The sequence below is a fragment of the Scophthalmus maximus genome, chromosome 6, assembly GCF_022379125.1.
Source record: "Scophthalmus maximus strain ysfricsl-2021 chromosome 6, ASM2237912v1, whole genome shotgun sequence".
NCBI classification, from domain to species: Eukaryota; Metazoa; Chordata; class Actinopteri; order Pleuronectiformes; family Scophthalmidae; genus Scophthalmus; species Scophthalmus maximus.
In genome coordinates this window covers 3,905,715-3,925,687 of record NC_061520.1, presented here as the reverse complement: position 1 = coordinate 3,925,687, position 19,973 = coordinate 3,905,715, and the positions used below count along the sequence as shown (strand labels likewise).

General features: G+C 45.9%; 1 protein-coding gene across 6 annotated transcripts in view; it reads right to left on the bottom strand.

Annotated features, from left to right (window-relative positions):
* Nucleotides 1–552: 552 nt before the first annotated feature.
* rbpjl (recombination signal binding protein for immunoglobulin kappa J region-like) overlaps nt 553–19,973 on the bottom strand; it is a 33,033-nt gene continuing 13,612 nt past the window's right edge. For 3 of the 6 annotated variants that reach the window (XM_035630348.2, XM_035630347.2, XM_035630349.2), the window contains 11 exons: nt 16,991–17,125; nt 16,731–16,801; nt 16,462–16,577; nt 14,821–14,998; nt 13,933–14,070; nt 12,638–12,750; nt 10,142–10,282; nt 9,807–9,962; nt 9,338–9,441; nt 6,331–6,682; nt 553–954 (listed from right to left, as the gene is read on the bottom strand). In XM_035630348.2, the coding sequence (XP_035486241.1) occupies nt 6,346–6,682; nt 9,338–9,441; nt 9,807–9,962; nt 10,142–10,282; nt 12,638–12,750; nt 13,933–14,070; nt 14,821–14,998; nt 16,462–16,577; nt 16,731–16,801; nt 16,991–17,125 (1,489 nt within the window). In that variant the 3' untranslated portion in view covers nt 553–954; nt 6,331–6,345. Of the gene's footprint in view, nt 955–6,330; nt 6,683–9,337; nt 9,442–9,806; nt 9,963–10,141; nt 10,283–12,637; nt 12,751–13,932; nt 14,071–14,820; nt 14,999–16,461; nt 16,578–16,730; nt 16,802–16,990; nt 17,126–17,477; nt 18,774–19,973 lie in introns of those variants that run through there. The other 3 variants (XM_035630351.2, XM_047332725.1, XM_047332724.1) reach the window with 3 other exon arrangements.

The window sequence follows — 19,973 nt, the reverse complement described above, 5'->3', positions numbered from 1 at the left end:
GCCTTTCGCGTCTGCGGAGGCCCGCAGACTCTTTTTCTGCTCAGCATCTCGCTCGACGTGTGACCCGGCACCGTCTGGGTATCTGGGGTAACTTCCTCTGATGGGCACAGTCACTCAAACACGTAAACACACACACAGACATTATACTGTAGGTACACGTACAGTACAAGTACAGTACAAGTACACACGGCAGTGAACAGGAGGAATGAACATCTGTATTTGTTCTTGTCAGGACTGGACTGAAGACTTGTCTGTAGGTTGGATTGTTCAGGTTGACCAGTGGTGGAAAGCTGAAGTGACAAATCATCATCATCATCATCATCATCGTCGTCGTCGTCATCGTCATCATCATCATCATCATCATCATCATCATCGTCCTGCTGCTTCTTCTCTGGGGTTAAACTGGACCAGGAGTTTTTTAATCAAGGACGATCTCTTGTTTAAATACTTCCCTCAATAATCCAGTGTTCAAACATCTGAATTCACCTCTCACGCCCTCAGTTCACATATCAGCTCATAAACAGTAAATAAAGATGCTGCAGGGACTCGATGGTCGATTGGTTTCGAACCTTTTGTCGACAAGTTTTCCCATAAAAACCTTTATTGAAACTGGCAAGTCCCACTATTTAGCAGCGAAACACATTCAGCCGGATGGTTGTTAATGTGGACATTTATCAAGGGTGGGAATGAAAAGCTGCACCATTCTCCTTATTCCAAGTCACTGTGTGATCAAAATAATCTTGAAGATGCTATTTTAAGTTCAAAAGAGAAGCAAAATGATGCCTTTAAAACAGCTTTCCAAAACCTTTGGTCAATTTTGCGACTACACATCTGCGGGCAGAGCCAGCGGCCGCGGGAGAGGAGAGGAAGAGCTGACAGGCAGCTTTCGTCTGCGTCCAGGCGGCAACAGCTTCCACCTGGATCCCCTGGGTCAGCCGATCACACGATCATTTCCTGGAAAAAGGGGAAGAAGAAGTAAGAAGCAGGAGGCTTGTTCAGCGTAAACACGGTCCCCCCGTCTCATCTTCGCCGAAACCCGCTTTGTTCCCGGGGCCACGACCGCCGCTGCCACCTGGCTATAATCTCCATTAGCCATCATTAGCATTCCTCCCATATTTCCCACGCTCCGTTAGCTTCTGACAATTAGCATTCTGCTCATATTTCTCTGATTGCACTGACGGACGGGAGGATTCCCGGCAGACATCCTGTCACCGGGCGGCCGAACAGCTGTGAGCAACGGGAGATGTCCACTGATCAGCGCCGTCGTCTCCTCCCGAGGACAAGTGTCCTACAGTCAGACCGAACTGTGGCCGGACAAAGAGTCTCCTCTTGTCTCGGCTTGTCTGTTATCTGGCCCCGGTACCCCTCTCTGCCCTCTTTCCTTCAGCCTGAAGCCTTTCATCCTTCCATCGACCCCTTATCTGTTCATCTCATTTGCAGGTTTTTTATTCCCCCATCCGTTCACTAACTTCCTGGTCTCTCCAGTTCTTTACTTCTCTCTCCATCTAAACCGTGATCCCCGTTGCACTCGGCCTCTCCCCCGATTCCTCCCTTCTCCTTTTTCGCCCTCTCGGCATTTTCTGGCGTTTTCCCCCTCCTCGCCCCGCCGCCTGTCCATCACAGAGATGTCAAGGTGATGATATACAGGAAGAGGGTCGCGGTGGCGCAGAGCAGAGTTGAGACAGTGGACTCCTTTATGCCACTGTAATACACGAGGGGGGGGGGGGGGGGGGGGGGGGGGGGGGCTCGTCCGCACCGTGGAAGACATGAGAGAGCTCAGACTGCCGCGAGAAGGTCGAGGGCCCCTCAGTCGTTCTGCTTCTGTTCAAACACGCCGACGCACGCGAGGATTCAAAACTTTATTGTGGTCCAATGTCCTCGACCCCTTTCGACCGTACAACGTGTCCTGAGTGTAACCACTTCCATCCAACAACATCATTCCACACCTAAAAACCTCGAGATAATCCGAGCCTCAAGCTTTTCACGTTGACCATGAACCTCGGTCTTGCAGGTTGATTGACAGCTGAGACTGACTCGTGATTGGTCGAGCACCTGCATCGACAGGTCCTCGATACCGCGGCTCCGCTTCACGATCGCCACCGCTCAGACTCTCGTCGCCAGAGGTGGAGCAGCGACTGTATCCGGAGATATGTTTGGCTTCGTTTTTGTACAGTGTGGGAGAAGTGGAGACGCGTCGGCCATCTTGATTTGTTGTCTGTCAAATTTACATCTTGGAGAAATATTGTCTCTGTTTTCTGGTTCGAGGTTTTTTTAAGCCAAAGAAGTTTGTTCAGAGAAAGAAATTCTGAAGGGTCTCATTAATGACGGCTTTGTGACGGACCCTGTCATCTTGACGGTTTTAACAACATGACTAACATTTATGAAACATATGTACAAAGTCTACAAAGAGTTTCTGGATTATTTCCTCTTGATGTCAACGAAGTCAACAAGGTTGTGTTCTCTTTGCTGTTTGTCTGTCAGTCAGCAGGTTTACTCAAAAACTACTGAGCCGACTTCCATGATATTTGGTGGTTGGTTGGTGCGTGATTTTGGAGTGGATTCGGATAAACGGGCAAATCCAGGAATCTTTCCTGTTGGACTCAGCCGTATAAGTTGTGCCGTTGAAAACCTTGGGATTTGTTTCTTGACGCACTTTGGTTGAAGCATCCTGACGAATTGGCACCATCTCAAAATCCAGCGACCAGTTCCTAATAAATTCAAACATTGTGCACAGAGAAGAAGCCAGTGCAGGGAAACAGGCAGGACATTCACATGTAGAAGAGAAGGAAACCTTTATGCCGTTTAATCACTTATCGTGGAATAAAGCGTAAGTCTGACCACATGATGACAACCCGTCAAAGTTTAACGTCTGTAAATTGAGTTTGAAAAGACAAACCACGTCGTAGATTCAGGTGGAACGTCAGCACTGTATTTAACTGTGATGTAAAACAGAGAAAGGTCGTGTTTGATCTCATTATTCGACCTAAAACAATCATAAAACACAAAGAAGCTTGTGGTGACAGATTGTTCTTAACGACTCTCGGTGGTGAAGAAAGACTTTCATTCAGCGTGAGGCAAAACAGCAGAAGTGACCTTACAGCACCGCGAGCGGAGGAGCTGAGGGGTCTGAGGCGTCCGAGGGAAGAATGGAGGTGTGTTCCAACAGAAGGGAACCTAAGAATGGCTCTTTTCATTTGGCTTCTCATTCATCGGGACGGAGGGAAACGTGGCGGGCGTCGCTGTTTTGGGCACGTGGATCTCTCAGTTTGAAGCTTCTCCCACATGATAGAGATTAGGAGCCCCGAGACCGCAGGGTCTTGTGTTTCTACCCGGCTCCTTCCTCCTCTCTCGCACATGTTTGTCTTGTTAATGATGAGGAGGAGGATGAGGAGGAAGAGGAGAGGAAGGGAGAACGGGCGCAGGAAGAGAGACACATGCCGTTCTGTTCCCTTCAGAATACAAGACACGTGAGGTTCGGAGGGATGGTGAAGAACTCGCGTCGGCCTGAGGGTCGGCTGATGAAGGACCTGCTACATTATACTTATTATAATAAAAATAACATCAATATCTCATCTTTTAAAATGTCTAAGTACAAAACATCCAAGATGAATAGCAAAATAATACAATATCCTTTAAAATAAAAGACGGCAAATAAAGTAATTCATTTAAATTCTAAATGGTTAAAAGTAAAAAGAAAAGGATAAAAGTAACATAATTTATAACAAAAAACAATTAAGTCATTTGGTAAAAATCATTTTTTGAGAGACGATTTAAAAACAGACGATCAGAAAACGATCCCCGAAGTTTAAAAGAAGAGTGAAAACTGGCGGCTTTTATTTTTTTTATTTAGTCCCAAGAAACTTTTCAAATACTTTTACAATAATTAGAGGTCACACCAAGAGCAGGGGCGCAGTTTGTGTTGGCTCACTGAACCCCCTAGTGGCCATAGCTAAAGATCATGTGGGGATATTATCATTGTTTCCCATTGATTACCTAGACTGCGATGGTTCGCCGTCGTCTAATTTGTCCCGGTCCCAAAATCTTTTTACACGTTTATAACAGTCTCTAACGTCGCCTGATTGTGGGACTGTGTGCAGCGCTCTTTGTTTCACTCTCTCTCTTTCACTGTCTCGCCCGCTCTCTATCCCGTTCTCCATCAGCTCCACCTTGATAAGAGAAACCAGCGCCACGTCGGTGTCTCGTCCACACACCAATAAAGAGGTCGTCGCGTCGTCAGCTGCGAAGGTTCCTGTGATGATCCTGCAGGTGTTTAATATGTCGCCCTGTTGCCGTGGGAACAAATTGCGTGCTCTCATGCGTACACTTTCAGATTTTTTGTTTATTCTATGTTTATTGTCACAATATTCCAACACTCATTGGCCAGATAAGTCTGGATATGACAATGTGTTTATTGTATAAGCACTTTGTGTTACGTTGTGCTTGTATGAAAAGTGCTGCGCAAATAAAGTCTGATAGATTGATTGATTGACTGATTGATGACGTGACTTCTCTGAAGTTGCTCTGGAAGCAGCTGATCTGATGAACAGAGAACGTCCTGGTACAGAGTTCAGGTTGAGACGGAGAAGTTGCCACGTAAAGTAGAGAGAACTTTTGCGAGGGATGAAAACAGAAAGGAATTTTGGTTTTCCATAGAGCAATTCATCCACGTGGGAGGTCCCGTCTCGCCCGTGTGATTAGCTCCTGCTTCACTCGTTCGGAACAAAGGGGCTTTCGACCACACGCTTATTAATCATAACTTAACTCCCGCAGATCAAACGTGCAGCGGGAGCAAAGTGCAGAAAAGGGGTCGGGCCGATATCAGCTCCGTCGGTTTGTTGCTGCTTCCAGATGAATTGGATTACGGGGGCGAGAGATTTTGGGGACAAAGGGACACGATGTGAGGAAGTCGTGGACGAGGACCAAAGAATGTCTGTCCCTTCAGCCTTCGCTGATCAAACGTGTCGTAGAGAACAACTGAGCCAAAAACCAAAATGAACCGATGGAGGATCTCACATGTTATTTTCCAAATCAATACGTTTGGAAAACAAAGCAAAGCTGCACCAGTGACCTACTGCTTTAGCTTTAGCTTCTACACATCCGGTCACTTTCATGAACCGATTCCAAACTATTGAAAAATATTAAGAAAACTTTCATTTTTTTTCCTCAATCTGTGAGGTCGAGTTCACTGGGGTTTAGTTAATCGAGAGATAACGTACAGACCACCACAACCAATCAAATGGTTCTAAATCTGATTTCAGTCGACTACGATTTTCTTTGCCTTAAAGAAATAATTCTAGTCTGAAAGCAGATGCTGTTTCACTGCTGCTTTCTCTCACAACACAACACACTGCCCTCGACTCGCTTGTCCGTTCTCCAGAAGAAAATAAAAAACATCCTCCCGCTCACTGTATCACTCTGTAGCTCTCTACACGTCTTCTTCTTTGAGGTCACAGTTGATTTTCCTCTGTGTTTGATCACCTCTCAGTGACGCTGAACACATCGTGAGTACAGTGAGTCCACTCAGACTGGTTTCCTCACAACCGGTGAGGGATAATATAATACTTATGACTCCATAGCTCTCTGGAGGGGAAGTATCGCTTTCTTTTTTTAAAAGACTGTTTTGAATTACGGCCCTTCAAAAAAAGGCAGATGATTCGAACAATCACAACAAGTGCAGCAGGAGGGAGGGAAGGAAGGAAGGAAAGAAGGAAGGAAGGAAGGAAGGAAAGAAGGAAGGAGAGAGGGAAGGAAGGAGAGAGGAAAGGAGGGAGGAAGGTCTGAATGAACCATTAGTCTGAATGTCACTTTCTCGTTAATACGCAATATGTTATTTTCTGCAACCTGGGGTCGTTTCAATCAGCTCAATAACTGAAGACAAGGATTTGGTGACGTGGTGAAGCCGCGTGGGATCATGGGAGTTGAAGTCTTCAAGTCAGTGATGATGGTTCAGGAACTACACATTTCACCAGGTTTGAAAATTTGATGTGGGATCACAACTCAACTACATGTATAACTCAGTTGTGGTGGATTTTTACACATTTTAATGCAGAAAAGTAACAAATCACACCTTAAAATAAGCTCAATGATTTCAGGGAATGAAATGGATTAAACATTGGTATTTTTGGACCATAGCTTTATACTTAAATCGAATGATTCTGACAGTTTCCTTTGAACCTGTTGAATATTCTGATCCAATAGACATTATTAAAGATTGACATACTGTAGAGGGAAAAATCCTGTGACGTCAAAGTTGTGCGAAAATGTGCACAGTTCTTTGACACCGGACCAACTGATCAAAAATCAAATAATCAGCGTGTCTGTGACATTCACCTGAGGACAGTTCAGTCAACTCTGCATGAAGAGGTGGAAGTTGGCTCTGGTGAACTCCTGATGGATGGTCTCTAAGAGGACGTCGTCCTCCTGGGCCCCGTCCATCCCTCCGTCTCTCTTCCCTCCTCCTCCTCCTCCTCCTCCTCCTCCTGCTGCTCCTCCCCCTCCTCCCCCTCGGACAGACGGAGGCGGCAGCAGCTCGGGGGTGTAGGTGAAACTGAACGAGGTGCGATAGATCAGGCCGTCCAGTCGGATGAGAGACAGAGGGACGATGATGACGCGACGCAGGGAGCGCCAGCTGTCGCTGAACACGGAGACGTCGGGAACGACGCAGAGCAGAGATTTGGGAGATCTGGGAAGAGAAACGAGCGGAGAGACGATGTCTGTGATACAATCTGGTGATGCTGAGTCTATTCAGACCTTAAAGTTTATGATCTAAATATTATATATATAATATTTTCATACATTTTATTAGCCGTCAACTCCTTAGAAAGCTACTTACACCTTTTTGAAGTAATTTCTAGCCGCCCATATTTCAACAATATACATTATGCTGTGTCACTTCCATCTGTCTTGTTGATTAACGCTGAATAAACAAATAGATTTTTCACAAAGCATAACACAGATGAAAAAACAGATTTCCAAAGTGAGGTTAGCAGGTCCCAAAACCAAAATGTAATAAAAATAACATCTACCTCGTTGTTTCATAATACACCGACATAAATATGACATCTAACTATTTATCCTCTCTGGGTGGTACAAGCATCAAATTTAGTTGTAAATTATGTGAAATTTTATGAACCAGCTCGGCTTCACTGTTTTGGTTCAGTTTAGTTTCTCAGCAGGAGCAGTTTTCAAAGGAAAAGCTGTAAAAAAAAGATCAGCTGAAGAGCCAAAGAGCCCTGCAGGTGGTGGAGACCAAAAACAGAGATGCAAAACAGAATGCAGTTTGAAAATGAGAAAATCATATGGTAACATTTTTTATTCAGCACCAGCACCGAAGAACCTGCAGACTAAACTTTTCCCTATAACTACATGATCACACGACAGACTGAGCACAATGGAGTTGGTGATATGAAATACTAGCGAGCGGCAGACATGTTGAACGATCTTTTATAAAGGTGTTTTATTCACACCGGCCCGACTCCCGGCACGGCAGCGAGGGATCGTGTTCCTAATTGGCTGCAGCCTCTCGTACAAACAGCACATTGTGGTTAACTGTTAAACAAACATGGCTTCGCTCCACGCTGCCGACGGGGCGAGTGTTTGCAGAACCTCGCGGCGAGCCGCTCTCGGCCAGAGGCCCCGGCGTACGATGCCTCAGCACTTCGGCTGTGGGCTCTGAGGTGGATTTTGACGTCAGCGGGGTCGTTTTTGCTTCGCGATGCGTCATGTGAGACGCTGCGAGGAGACGCCTGGATGTCAAGTTTCTGCCGTGCACTTCAGGAATTTACAGGAGCCCAGAGTTAGAGAGTTAGAGGAGAGGATTGTTCCCCGTGAGCCCGGCTGAGATTAACAGAGCGACGAGTATAACATACAGTGAGCCCCTTTATGCCTGTCAGATCCAGTCAAAGTTTGGTTTCTCAAAACGAATGGAAAAAATGGAAAATGGAAAGTTCAGTAAATTACCTGCATGTCTGAATGAACTTTGGAATATTTAAAATTGTTTCTCAAGTGATGTCCAGATATTTTATTTACCTTAACAAAGTCAGAACAGAACTCTTTGAGACATAAATGAAGTGAAAAGTGATTATAGACGACAGATTCAACTATTTTGATACTTTTCGTACTTTTTCAAGCAAAACACACAAAACCTCGCTTCCGTTTCTCCTGTGTTGGGATAATTGGCCTTTTTCTGTTGTCTGTAAATTACTGTAAATGAAATATCTTTGGGTTTTGAAAGGATCTGACAAAAACATGACATTTGAAGACGCCACAAGAAAATAATCTACAGATTATTCAATAAAGGACCATATGACCATAGCGTCAGTGTAATGCTATGGCAAAATGAGGGGTGTTAGAGGAGAAGCCCGGTGCAACTAACCATCAGTAATTTACAGGCTGAATTGCGAGTAAGAGCTGGTGACAACAGGACCGAGGTTTATCTAATGTGTGCAACACTCGATTAGTTTACAAGCTAGGTTAGCTAAGGTAGCTAAGTTCGAGCTGGGGATCGAGACCAAGGCTTATCACACGTTGACAACACATTAGCTTTACAAGTTGAGTTAGCTAAAGTAGCAGTCAGCGCTGGGGATGAGGATCAATGTTAGCAACACTTAATTAGCTTCATAAGCAAGGTTAGCTAAGGTAGCTAACATTAGCAACACATTATTGACTGTTTGATAACCTACACAAGACAAAGCCTCGTGTTATCTATGACTGTTAAGTTACTAACGTAACTTTTTCACAAAAAAAAATATAATTCATAAGAACAGGTGAGTTTAATTAATAACAGGAGAAGGACTTTAATGCAAATATCTGTAAAACGGCTTGGCTAGCTGTTTCCCCCTGTTTCTTTATGCTAAGCTAGGAGTGTTTGTGTGTGTGTGCGTTCACTGTTTTATGTGGGGCACAATTACAGTGTGATTCTTACACAGTGGCAACAAGTCTGTTGTGTTTTATTGAAATTCCTCAACAAAAAACTAAATAACTGCTTTGGGAATCTGGGTCAAATGAAATATAATTTCCGTTAAAACTGCCTCTTTTTTTCTTCTTTTTTTTTTTTTTTTTACAAAAAAATGCTATAAAAATGTTCATACTCAGGCCAACTTTTATGAGCAGTCCCACTTCAACAAGGCAACTGCATCTTTAATTTGCCCCTTGTGCTGCTCAGCTCCACACCAGGGGCCTCTGTGGTGAAGCTGCATGAGAGCGACAATTGGGCCTCTCAGGCTGATTATTATGTGAATTTTGAACCTGAAGTATCTGAAGTAACCTGAAGTTTAAACCCCAGACTCTCTCTATAACTTCATCTCTTGACTTTCAACCCTTCAACTCCTCCACTCACTTGAACATGGTCTCAGCTTCACTGTTGCCGAACCAGACTTTGAGATGAGGGCCAAAGTTTTCTCCGTGGATTTCCAACATGGCCACATGACCTCCACCGTTCACCTAAACACAGGGGTGGGGGGGTGGAATATAAACTTGTTGCTAAAGAACATAACAAAGGAGTCTCCAGTCATTTTAAAATCAAACCGTTAATCACTTTGAGATATGGGGACATAACATACGAGTCATTTTCAGTTCAATCACTCACTGGACACATTCTAATGCCTGGTGTGAACCAACAAACTATAAAGTTGTCTTAATGTAATCGGACCTCTCAGGACGGATGTTAATCCCAGGTCTGAATAAGGCGCCTGCCTTTATTTGTCCTCAGTCACTTTGGACAGTTTAAACAGTTAAAATCTCAAGAACCTACACGTTGAGTGTTGGTGCATGTTCGCGTGTCTCCGCACCCGTCTGATGGAACTCACCTCTAACCCTGTGATGACAGGAAAAGGACTAACTGGTGTCTGGATGCAGGCCAGACCCTCGTTGAAGGTGAATTCCACCGTCTCCACTCCGATGATGGTCCAGCAGGATCCGTCGTTCAGCACCACTCTGCTCGGGTCTCTGACACTGGACGGAGCCTGGAGGGAAAGAGAGGATGTAGGAGACGTTTGATAAGATGAAGGTGTGACTAGTGTTGCCAGGTGGGAACAGAAGGAGGGAATAATGAGACAGAGGAGGATGGAGTCAGAGAGTGGACAAAAAGCAAAGAACAAGGGGGAAAGAGCTGCAGTAAAGAGAGAGAGCGGGTCAGTTTCACCTGGTACTGTACGATGGTGTCATTAGATAGACACAGGTAGGCGTGAGGACTGTCTCTGAACTGGAAGGCGCACTTGTGCAGCTGCGAAACGGGCTCGTCCACGTCTAAGATGGCGTGCTGCTTGTTGACCTTGCGGATCACCTGGTGGCATTCAGCAAGACAAGTGAAATGGAAAACCAACAATCAAAAATAATTTCCACTCAAACTTACATATTTATGACTTTATGCTTATGACGTAAGTGACGTCATGCATTGTGGTTCTGTTGCTTTGATTTGCTTTGCTTGTGTACGGCAGCCTATCAAAGAACATTATCAAATCAAACATCAAAATGAAGCTGGAGAGAGGAGGCAGGTGTAGGTAACAACCTGTGAAGTTTATTTCCTGGCTACTTCCCTTTTGCATTCCATGGACCGCTGGCACGGCACGTTTGCACGAAAACCGTCTATGTCCGAAGCAGGAAACTGTGAGTAGTCGTTGGCGTCATAATGTTAAGCCCCTGCGCCAAGAGTCAGGCCAAACCATCATCAAAACGCTGAAGCAACGCGTTCATGTGACATGGCAGTTAGAGAGTTTCCTTTTCAATTAGCTTCTGAAGCTAACGCTGCAGAAAAACATGGGTGGGGCATCACTTTGGTTCAGATTTCTTTTCTCCTTTTGTTATACGTTATTAGTATAACTACCGACTCGGAGGATCGTAATTCCAAGTTCGAGATTATAATGGAACGATAAGCTAATGTGTTGCTAATGTTAGATAGAACTTGGTTAACAGCATTTCCTAAGCAATCTGATTCAACCTGATGCACTTCACATGAGGAGGAAGAGAAGTTGTTCAGGTCAAAAGACTCGGGTAGTCCGCCGGGTGAAATAACAGAAGGCTCCTGAAAACCGTGAAGGACGTTGACAAATGTACATTAGGCTGAGTGGCAGAAACAACACAGCTGAGAAACTCCTGCTGCCTCCACCGAACGCTGCTAACTGCGGAGTAATGAGATTTTGAGGAAGCTGTACAAACTGTCGGTCCACCAGGTGGTCCGCACATCGCCGGAGGCTGCGCGGCGAGAGACCTCTGGTCTCTCCCGACCTTGAGCTCCGACACACGCAAATGCGCACCGCACGCCGAACGCGAAGCACTTTGCTCTCACGCTCGAGTCTTCGCACGGCTGCTGATGCAGCTGAACGTTTCAGGCCCGCGCGTCTCCGCGGCCCCTGAACGTCGACCGCAGCCGAGCTGCTCGCCACGCCGGGGGGAGAAGCTCTGCGTCTTCAAACAAGCCCAAGCAGCAGTAGGCCTCGACTTTAAAAACATCCAGAGGTGCAGCGATACCGACGCCCTTCACCGCCGGGCCCACGGCCGAGGTTGTTATGACAGCAGTTCAGCAGGCGCAGAGAACGGGTCTGCTCAGCGGTTCGTCTCGGGGAGACTTAAACTGGATGATGAGAGGAACCATAACAAGCAATTTTGGGATTAGCATGTTATGTAACACCTGCACACACACACACAGACAGACATCTGTGACACATCTGCGACACATACGGGATAAGGAGAGCACTTATACCTCGACTGTGTGGTTGAAACCTGAAATAATCAGGTGAGACGGCTGCAGATTTACCTTCTGCTGAAGCTATGAACAATCACACTGCGCCTGGAAGGTTTCAACTCCCCTGCATCACTGCTGCACTAACACTGCTAAATCAGATTACAAAAGAGAGAAGGAATTGTCCACTCCATTAAACAATATCACATGATGTCTCTTGTAAAAGGACTGAAAGCCCAGTGTGGATTAATTCTGCACTAAACTAGAATGGCACTCAGAAAGGCCAAGGTCCAACAGTCCCAACAGCAGCACCAAATCTCACACGCTCGTAGATATCAGTCCCCATAAATATCTTTGAGTAAAGATCTTTTTATTCAAGATCCATGAATTATACCGAGTTCCATTTTTCCTCGGAACCCGGGATGGTGAATTGCCTCCGACTGTCCACGTCGAACTTGCGACTCAGAGAGGCGTTCCAGTTGCATTTCCGAGACTGTAATGGAGCAAAAAATCCAGACTTCCGAGTTCCGAGGTATAATGGAATGCAGCATTATTCACTGGGAAATGTGTAAAAAGGTAAAGAAAACCAAAAACTTTTATCTCACAAGGTGATAAAAAAGTTCTTCATTGAGTCCGTGTCTCATCCTTCCACCAAGTTTCACTCCATCACTGACATATGGAAGCTGAAGGCCCTGAGTGCTGTGTCCGTCTGTGACACCAGAGAGACACACTGCTGCCAACACCGCCAGGAACCACATCACTGTGTGTCAGTGACTTTTCTCAGTGTTTAAATGAGGTTCTGGAAATACAGATACTTTAGGTTTTATTCACAGCATCATCAGCGATTACTCGACATTCATCAAAATCCGAAGTTGAGCAGCCTCTAGTACACATACCTGTACAGTAAGTGTGTGTGCGTGTGTGTTTGAGAGTGTGTAAGAGTGTGTGTGTGTGTTTTACCATTGGTGGCAGAGCTACTCCAGTCTCAGTACACACTAACTGGACCACACAGCCGTAACAGATGAAGCCTTCGCTCAGCACAAAGTCCCCTTGGTCAGCACTGTGGTCCTCCACTACACACACACACACACACACACACACACAGACACAGACACAGACACACACACACACACACACACACACAAATCATGGGTTTGACTATTCATATATAATGTATATTAATAAAAAATGTATTTACACTAGTTTAGATCTTTTTGAAGAAAGTAATTTACAGACGAGTAAAATCGTGTGTGTGCGTGTGTGTGTGTGAATGTGTGTGTGTGCAGTGACAGTAAGGAGGAGAGTCCAGACAGATGAAGGACTGAGGTTAAGGTCTTGGTGGTGGGAGGTCCGCGGGCACCGGGCACTGTGTTAAATAAATAACCTCACAGATCTTTGGAACGGCCTTTTCCAGACGCGTGTGAGGGAAACACTGGTGAATAACTCACTCGCACACACTGACTGTATTTATGCAGGGTGGCCGTGTGGTGAGAGAAGCCGTCTGGTGACTGGTCTGACACCAGCGTCTGTCGCTGGTCGACCCTGTTTCAGTGTCTCCTGACTCCTGCAGACGTTAACAGCCCTGGTTATATAGATATGTCAGATGTTTATATGTTGCAGCATGGAGTGAATTTCAAACGTCAAGGTTAATACATTTGAGAATGCTTGTTTAGATTACCAGGACATTTGGTGTTCATTTTATATGATGTTTTTTCATTTGTAATATTAACAGAAACTTAAATATTGAGAAGAAAAATCCAAAATTAGGGCAGTGTGGGGTCATGGGAGTTGTAGTCTTCATGTTAGTCAGTTTCTCCTGGGTGGGATTCCCTCAGTGTTCATGGTTCAGGAGCTGGATCCTCCTCAGATGTTTCCTCCTCTCAGAAACAAAGAGAGCCGCTGATTCAATCCAGTAAAAACACTGAATAAAGCAGCTTCACGTTAAAAATCGGTGTTTCTCCGACGCTGTTCGGCGACACGGGGCGTCTCTGAGGAGCTCTGAGCCGAGCTGCCGCTAACGTTTCATCAGTTGGTGAATCAATGGTGGAGTTTCTCTAAGAAAATGACTTTAAATGGGATTTTTCTGGATTCTTGAAACGTCTCTGACCCTCTGGTTTAAATTTAACAGTGACCACAATATGACCTTTACTGTACACAAGTCATGAACACACACACACACACACACACACACACACACACACACACACACACACACACACACACACACACACACACACACACACACACACATTTACCCATGGTGATGGTGAAGGCTGTCCACTGTCTGGCGCTGGCCACAAAAGCTCCTCTGTCCACCGAGAGGTAACGAGTGCTGACCGTCTGTGAGCGCAGGCGGTTGAACAAAGCCACTCGGGAGCACGAAGAGATGCACACTGAAAACACACAGAGAGATACACACTGAAAACACACAGAGAGAAACACACTGAAAACACACAGAGAGTTACACACTGAAAACACACGGAGATGCTGTAACTGAAACTGATGCTAAACACACACACACACACACTGTACAACACAGTACAAGCTCCTTTTTGCCTGTGTGAATGTGCATTTTATTGGTTCATTTCTTTTATTGGTTTTATGGCATGATTTGTAACCTTTGATACACACACACACACGCACACACACGCACACACACGCACACACACGCACACACACGCACACACAGGTTTGAAGCAGCAAGATTAAGAGTCTCCCTCAGAAACCTGAGCGATCAAACGTCACCTAATCTGCAATCTCAGCTGTCAGGATGATGTTTCTTTTGAGTGTAGGTGTGTGTGTGTGTGTGTGTGTGTGTGTGTGTGTGTGTGTGTGTGTGTGTAGGTGTTCGACCTTGTGACCTGCAGTGACCCGACATGTACAGGGGGTCACGACCAGCTATCAATCGCTCAGCTCAACCTGGGACCAGTCTCTGCATGCGCAGGATTTTGGAAACGACTTAAGGTTTTGTTTTCTCACAGTGGAATAAAAAATTGAAACTGCGAATAAACAGCATCAGAACAAAGTTTTAGAAAAACGCTTTTTGTAATGACTGAAACTGTGTATAAACATAAATTGAGTTACCATGAGAATCAACCTCTGGAGGAGTGAAAAAGCGGCGAGAATATAAAGAGGCGACTCACGGTCAGCGTTCTTCATGGACTGTCTCTTCTGCGAGGGTTTGGAGATGACTTTGATCAGTCTGCTCTGGAACGAACCCACTTCCTGACTGCTGCCCAAGAAGAGTCGCAGCAGCAGGCGGAAGTGCTTCCTCTTGTCCTGATCGGAGATGAACAGCGTCTTGGCGCAGGCGAACATCTGCTGCAGAGGCACAGACACACCAGAGACAGATAAAATGACAGAGGCCATCTTTGGTCAGAAACCCTAACCGCAGTGGGTGTGTGTGAAACCAACCACCAGGGGGCAGTCTAGATGTCTTGGCTTCACTTTTTGGGGATCTGTCATGTCGGCCATCTTTAGCTACATCCAGGCTACAATGTTTAAACTAAATGATCTCAGTCCAGATGAGCATTCAACTCCATATCAGATATAATCTCCGTCCACTTGAAGACATAACAGATGACGATTCACTTACACTGATCACGTGCGTATTTGGTGAAAACAGGAAGCTGAGTGTCTACTCTTCAGTTGGGTGGTTAGTTACACAAAATGACTACGAACGAGGGACAGTAATGGTGAAAAGTAAGAGCAGGGATTTCTCTTCTTGAAACGACGACGAGGTCACTGACAGTAAGAGACGCTTTGCCTTGACCGCTGGTCGTCGAGTCGCGACTGATAAGAACCAATCAGGAGGCAAATGTTGGGGACTGCGTCAACCTAGTCCAAATGTTCCAGTTTCTGTCCGTCCAGACTAAAACATAGTTTTCAGACTAAATCAGATCCAGCAGTGTTTCCAAGAGGCTCGAATACTCCACCTGTCCACTAGTGTGGACGCCAGGTGCAACTGTAGCACAAGGGATGAGATTGAAAACCAAAGTATTAGTGTGGACGTGACCTGTACGTGCAGTCATCATGTCCGGATGAGTTTGACTCTGGACGTTCTCTCTCAGCAGGGACGCCAGCGGGAGGCCGGTGAACACACACGATGCGTTTACAGGCGCGCGGCAGTTCTTCCGTCAGACGCGACTGTTTGTCGAGTCAACAGTCGTCTGCACTGAAGGGGGCCGATTGTCTCGTCTGGGCAAACACACGGAGCTGTCTGTCGCTCAGACACGACAAGCTTCAGGTCGCCATCAGTCACTCATCTCAGAGTCTCAGACTCAGGTTCATCACTAACTTGGCTCCAGTTACAGTTTTAAAAAGTATAATTTAATTCATTTAAGCACCAGTCGCTTTTAGAACTTGATTCAGCTTCAGAAAGGAAATCATTTGAAGGGACATTCTTCTGAATGAAAGGAAGCTGTTGGTGCATTGTCTTCACTCAAAAGATGAGGTGTTAGTGTTGAGCTGAAGCGCAGAAGGAAAAAAACGTCCCACCGCTACGACCGCATAGACTTTAACTTGAAGGCTGTCTGGAGATGTGTTGACAATGTGTGATAGTTAACAAACCCACTCCGCAAGAGACAAAGAGTTAGCAAAACTCAAAAAGTCAACGCAGCTTACTGCACTAGATCTGATCATTTTGAGGCCAACTCAAATTCCCCAGTTTCCAAGAAGAGCTGTGCACCAACTTTAAGCCTTTGTCTATCTGCCAACCAGATATTTCACACGACGTCTTTGAAGGCTGCATTTCTAGAAGATGTTTTCTAGTGTTATCGACTCACCCTGGAGTTTGGCTGCTCATCGAAGACCAGTTTGAAAGCGTCTGCCTGCGACTGACTGGAGCTGTCCAGACACATGTAGCCACACACGCGATACACTGAGTCTCCATAACCAGCCGCTGGAGGAGGACGACAGGACGAGAGGAGGGGAACGGGAAGAAGACAGACGAGGGATGAAAGGGAAGAAGGACAATGGAGGAACAGAGGGAAGAATTACATGGAACACGGAGGAAAATGTTCCTCTTAAATTGCCTATATCTCAGTTTCCTCACCTTTCAGATGGTCCTGCATGACTCTCCATCCGTGACCGCTGATGTAAACGCAGGGCGGAGGGCAGAAGAACCTGAAGGTAACGTGACACAATCAAACATGTTATTCCCATGAACCTGAACCGTTCTCTCTGAAGCAACACAGACTGCGCGTCAGGATCTGGGAAGAATCCTGACTGATGAGAGAACGCTGGCGTCGGCATCATCCTGAGCTCTACGTGTTTCTCGGAGGTGTTGCGTTTGTTTGTCCGGCTCCTCGTCACCTCTTCTCGTTGCCGTAGGACTTCTGAGCCACCTTGGCGTGCAGGATGATGACGCTCTGGTCGGCATGGGCTTCTCTTCCCGGTTCCCTCGTTGTTCCCAGTGACTGGCTGCCTTGAAACCCCGGGTCGGGCCTCCTGATTGGACGAAGAACACTTTGACTCACTAACAAGTTTTGTCTTGCTCAGCAGAACCGAAGTCTCAGAGGCTTTAATCACATTCACAGGGGTTTGTTTTTTGATACTTTTTTTCTTTTTTAAAGCAGAAGTAAAACTAATTCCCATAATAAAATTGTAAAATATGATCTGATATATTTTATGTAATTTACCGAAATAGTATTAGTACATGTTCTACTCATGCGTGTGTCTGCTGCGGGGAAACTTGCTCATTAATTCCCCTGTTGGAGCGAATTAATCCAAAATTGTTCCATTTGTTTCTGCGATAGAATCAAACTGGTGTGTGTGTGTGTGTGTGCGATTGTGTCGTCACACTATCGGCTGAACAGCAGGTGAACGTCTGAGCGGGGCGGAGCAGTCACGGACCCGGCGGCCCCGTGTAGCTCCGCTAACAATGGCAGCTGTCACATCAGCTGCCATTCTCTCTCTGCGGCGACGCTGTAATGAGCAGCCGGACGCAGAGTTACAACCCCGGGGCCCGGAGTCAGGAATGCTCCTCATAATGAAGACTGTTGACACGAAGCGGAGCGAGCGAGCGAGGAGGAGGAGGAGGAGGAGGAGGAGGAAAGATAGAGCAGAAATTTGTGACTGAGGACAACAAAAATAAACGGCAACAAAAAGGACTTGTGTGTGTGACACAGACTTGAAACAGTGTTGTAAAATGCTCATCCAATCATGTTATGTGTTGCGGAAAAATGATTGGATGCAGTAAAATAATGCAGTAATGCAGCATCTATATTCAATAATTGTGATATGATCCTTTTCCACCAACAGGAAACAGGCAACTTTGAACCATTCTAAGAGTTTCCACCACACAAAAACTGGATCGGAACCTGAAAAGTTGGTTTGGAGCTGGCACCAAAAAGTAGCTGGTGAACTGTGACGACATTGGTGGGCGTGTCATAGTCCATGTGAGGCTTTTCCTTTTGTATTGCTCCTACATCTTCTTATTGTGAGTTGGTCCATGCTTGTTTTTTGGAAGATGAGCAAACATCTGCAATAACAGAACAAATGCTGACAGGAAACCAATCTCTTCCATCTCACCACTTCTGTTTTGCTGTTTTCCATTATACCTTGGAACTCGGAATTGCGACTGGAACGCCAGCCCCTCGTGGGAAATTTGACTCAACTTCGATATCCAAGATGGCCGCTCCGTGTATAAATCGTACTGTCCGGTCACCGTCTGTGGACGTGGTACTACGGTTCTTCGTGTGCGTAAAATGCCGCGTTATGATGGACTAGTTTTTGCTAACAATGGCTAGCAGGCGTCCATCTTGTGTTTCCACCCGACCAAATGTGCCACTGGAACGCAAACCCGTGTTATTCGGGTGTGACGTCACTCCGAGCTGTTAGCTCCGAGGTATAATGGAACGCAGCATTGACTTCCTTTGTACATCCTTCCATTGCGGTTTTTTTGGTAGTAGAGATTGTTGAGATATGAACCATTTAAAGATTCTCCAAGAAATTACATCATAAAGGTGTAAGTAACATTTGTTATACCAAACCTGTGGTCAGATCTTTTTTTTTAAATTCCAATATAACGATCCTCTTACTATTGGTCCAAGTTTTCATCTCAGACCCTTGCTCATCTCTCAGTACAACTCAACAGTCCAGGTATTCAGAGGAGGAGACGAGTTTGAGCTGGATACTGACTGTTTTGTTCTTATGAGAGGGGGAATCCCAGCGACCCCGTGCTCCTCTGTCCACAGTTCACAGTTCAGGGTTCACACTTGACTGACTGTGTGTGTGTGTGTGTGTGTGTGTGTGTGTGTGTGTGTGGTCAGTCACCAGGGTGCCACCAGGAGTCTAAATTAGACCTTCCCCTCTTCACAGGTCACAGGTCAGTGTGTCAGGAGCTCAGCTGGTATTTCACACAGGGAAAACAGAATGGACAGAAGACAGAGCGGAGGTGGGGGAGGGAGGAGGAGAGGAATTCACTTTCACCTCCCCAATAAAAGTGCGTCCTCTCGTCCGGAGGTTGTTCTAGTCAGAGGTCGAAGAGTTGTAATGACTACAATCGTTGCTCGATGTGTCAGCGAACACGACTCCGCAGGCGTCAGCGTCGTAAAACTGGAACGAGAGGCGCGTTGTTGAGACGAGGCGTTCGAAAACCTTCGGCGACCTGAGACTCGTTCCGGTGTCGCCTTCCAGCCCTAAGTCATCTTGGTGAAACTTCATGTCCCAATGGCGGCAACTTTTAAAGCCGTCACGGAACATGTAACACTGGCTTCATATTCGTTCAGACGTGGATGTGCGTTACTTAAACGTTTGTTATGACTTTGTTCAGATATTACATGAGATCTACAGAAAGAGACATAATATAATGGCACGATGTCCGGCACCTGATGCGAGAGAGCAGCCGTGACTCCCAGATATTACACCTCTACACAACTGTACCAACAAATATGTTCTAGAGGAAACGTCGGATGTTGCGGCACAACAGACCCAACGTACCTGGAGGTGACAGAAAACAGAGAGGGACATTCTCTCCACGCAACAATCGACAGGTCGAAGGACGCTCACGTTGGGTTATTTTGTAAGACGACGGCAAACAACGCATGTTTCGCATGTTCAGGTTGGAATCTATGAAAAGAGAAACGCGTCTCAGTCCCAGTGTGACTCAACGTTGGATTGTGAGTTGGTTTTTCATGAGTCTTTGTACAAAGCGACTCCTCTCACGTGAACAGATTCACTCCGTCCTTGTCTCAAAGGTTTAACGGCCGGTCGATGGGTTCATTTAATATTTTCTGCTTCACGGGAAAGTGTCAGATCTGTTTGCCTCAGTACATCAGTGGGGAATTGTCTGCTA